Source organism: Bos javanicus, chromosome 15 (assembly GCF_032452875.1).
Source record: "Bos javanicus breed banteng chromosome 15, ARS-OSU_banteng_1.0, whole genome shotgun sequence".
NCBI classification, from domain to species: Eukaryota; Metazoa; Chordata; class Mammalia; order Artiodactyla; family Bovidae; genus Bos; species Bos javanicus.
Genome location: NC_083882.1, coordinates 47,343,946 through 47,346,487, shown reverse-complemented (window position 1 = coordinate 47,346,487; position 2,542 = coordinate 47,343,946). Strand labels below are relative to the sequence as shown.

At 38.5% G+C, this 2,542-nt stretch overlaps 1 protein-coding gene across 1 annotated transcript; it reads left to right on the top strand.

Moving 5' to 3' along the window:
- The first annotated feature begins 1,388 nt into the window (after positions 1-1,388).
- On the top strand, positions 1,389-2,327 carry LOC133261239 (olfactory receptor 52E8-like). The gene has a single exon (XM_061439749.1). It carries the CDS (start codon positions 1,389-1,391, stop codon positions 2,325-2,327), a length of 939 nt encoding a protein of 312 aa, XP_061295733.1.
- Positions 2,328-2,542: the final 215 nt, after the last annotated feature.

The window sequence follows — 2,542 nt, the reverse complement described above, 5'->3', positions numbered from 1 at the left end:
TTTTTTTTTTTTTTTTCAGAAGAGGGACCTTCTAGACCCTAGGGATTAATAGTTCTGTGTGAGATGCGTTTGGGGTTGGGACTAATTACAGCAGAAGTATAAATTTTCTCTATAGTTATGACAATTATATAAAGTCAGATGGGGAGATATTGCTGTAATCTGATCCTGAAAGGATCATGCATACGAATTACGGACATGGCTAAGGCAGGTGGTGCTGCTCAAGGCTGGGATCTAGGAGTAAGGAATTGCCAGACATGAGGGACATGAGTTCTGACAAATATTGATAAACAATGATCCCCTGAATAGGACTGGAGCTGTAAGGAACAGAGAAGCATAAGGTAGGTGTTGCCAGAATATTTTTGGTAGGATAGGGTAAAGTCTTCCACTTTGTTTTTTGTTAATCTCAGTTTTTCTTAAAATCATAGACCAAAAAGGATATTTTAAAATAAGGCACAATCTTTTTCCTCCTGTCCAGAATTTTTAGTCAATTTCTACAGATGTTTCAATAGAAAGTTTGATTTAAAAAAAAAAAAGAAAACATTGAAGGTAATGACTTTCTTGGTCTGTCCATCTTGAGTGAGTCTCGCTTAGCTGAGGTGTTCAGAGAACCTCCCAAGCAGAGATACCCCTAGTTCCAATTTGCCACACCAGCCACTTATAACAGAAGAAGAAAATAAAACAAGGAGGGAGGATTCAATTTCTTCTTTACTACTCCTCACAAACCTGCTTCTTCATCCCCCAGAGAGTGTTACTGAGTTTCCTAAAGCCATTATTTCACAGCCTTATGAGAGAACAATTATCACTGCTTTCAGCTTACACTCTGCAGCCCTAAAAATTTTTCTTTCTAGAATTAAAATTCAAGTAACATTCCATGTCAAAGGTTCATTACTAACATTAAGCTGAATCATCTCATACTGCATTCATGTAACCTCTTATATGTCACTTTGCTAGAGGATTTTCTTCGTGATAAATTTAAAATGACACCAGCTTCATCTAACTTGTCATGTTTTGCTTTATTTCAAAGCACTTATTTTTCTACCATCTACCTGCTGTACATGTGTATATATAAATATATATGTGCATTATATATATATGTATATGTATACACATGTATACATGTACATATCTGTTGTTTTTTGACTACTGTTTCATTTCTGAACTAGTAATATTATGAAATCAAAGACTTTGCTTTCTACACTTAGCAAAATTATTGTTTTTGAAGACGTAAATGAATCCATACTTCAAAAGCTAGCATATAATCTCCTTCACAATTTCCTACTGATCAGTGCTCACAATTTACTATATTCTTTTCTTTGAGATGGTTTGACTTTTTAAATTATTTGCTCATTTGTTTGTCTTCTCTGGGATTCCAAGAGAACAGGGAGAAGATGTTCCCCTCAAATGCCACTGACTTCCACCCCTCCTCTTTCCTCCTGCTGGGAGTACCAGGCCTTGAAGAGATGCACGTTTGGATTGGATTTCCTTTTTGTTTTGTATATTTGATTGCCCTTGTGGGGAACAACATTATCCTGTTTGTGATCAAGAATACCCAAAGTCTTCATCAGCCCATGTTTTACTTCTTGGCTATGTTAGCCTGCATTGACCTGGGTCTGTCTACATCCACCATCCCTAAGATGTTGGGCATATTCTGGTTTAATTTAAAGGAAATCAGCTTTGGGGGTTGTGTCACCCAGATGTTCTTCATTCATATATTCACTGCTATGGAGACTGTCGTGCTGGTTGCCATGGCCTTTGACCGCTATGTTGCCATCTGCAATCCTTTGCGGTATAGTCTGATTCTCACTAACAGAACTATTGGTTTCATCCTCATCGTGGTGTTTGGTGTTAATTTCATTTTGGTTATCCCTCTGGTGTTTCTCATCTTGAGGCTTCCCTTCTGTGGACACCATATAATCCCCCACACTTACTGTGAGCACATGGGAATTGCTCGACTTGCCTGTGCCAACATAAAGGTGAACATGATATTTGGATTGATTCTCATATCCATGGTACTTGTTGATGTGGTTCTGATTGTCATCTCCTACATGAGAATACTCCAAGCTGTCTTCAGCCTTCCTTCTCGGGAGGCCAGACAAAAAGCCCTTAATACCTGTGGCTCCCATATCTGTGTTATTCTAGTCTTCTTCACTCCAGCATTTTTCTCCTTCATGACCCACCAGTTTGGCAGGAATGTCCCCATATACATTCATATTCTCCTGGCTAATCTATATGTTGTTGTTCCACCTGCCCTTAATCCTGTTATTTATGGAGTGAGGACTAAGCAGATTCGGGAGAGGGTTTCAAGCATCTTTTTGAGAAAAGGCTGATGCAAGATGTCTCAGAGATATTTGTTTTAGTCTAGGGAAAGGAGACTGTGTTTCTCAACTACAGAATCTTGGGACAGAAAAAAAGACTTTGACCTTAGGATTATTTCATTCATAATGAAATGTGATTAAGGCCCACAGAGCTCCAGGAATACTGCCTATAGAGAAGCCAAAGGTCTTTTAAGTGGCCCCAATTTTAGGGTAGTGACCTAGAAAAC

Bases quoted from the DNA above. Each gene is read 5' to 3' on its own strand.
- LOC133261239 (XM_061439749.1), top strand. From the start codon at position 1,389: ATGTTCCCCTCAAATGCCACTGACTTCCACCCCTCCTCTTTCCTCCTG.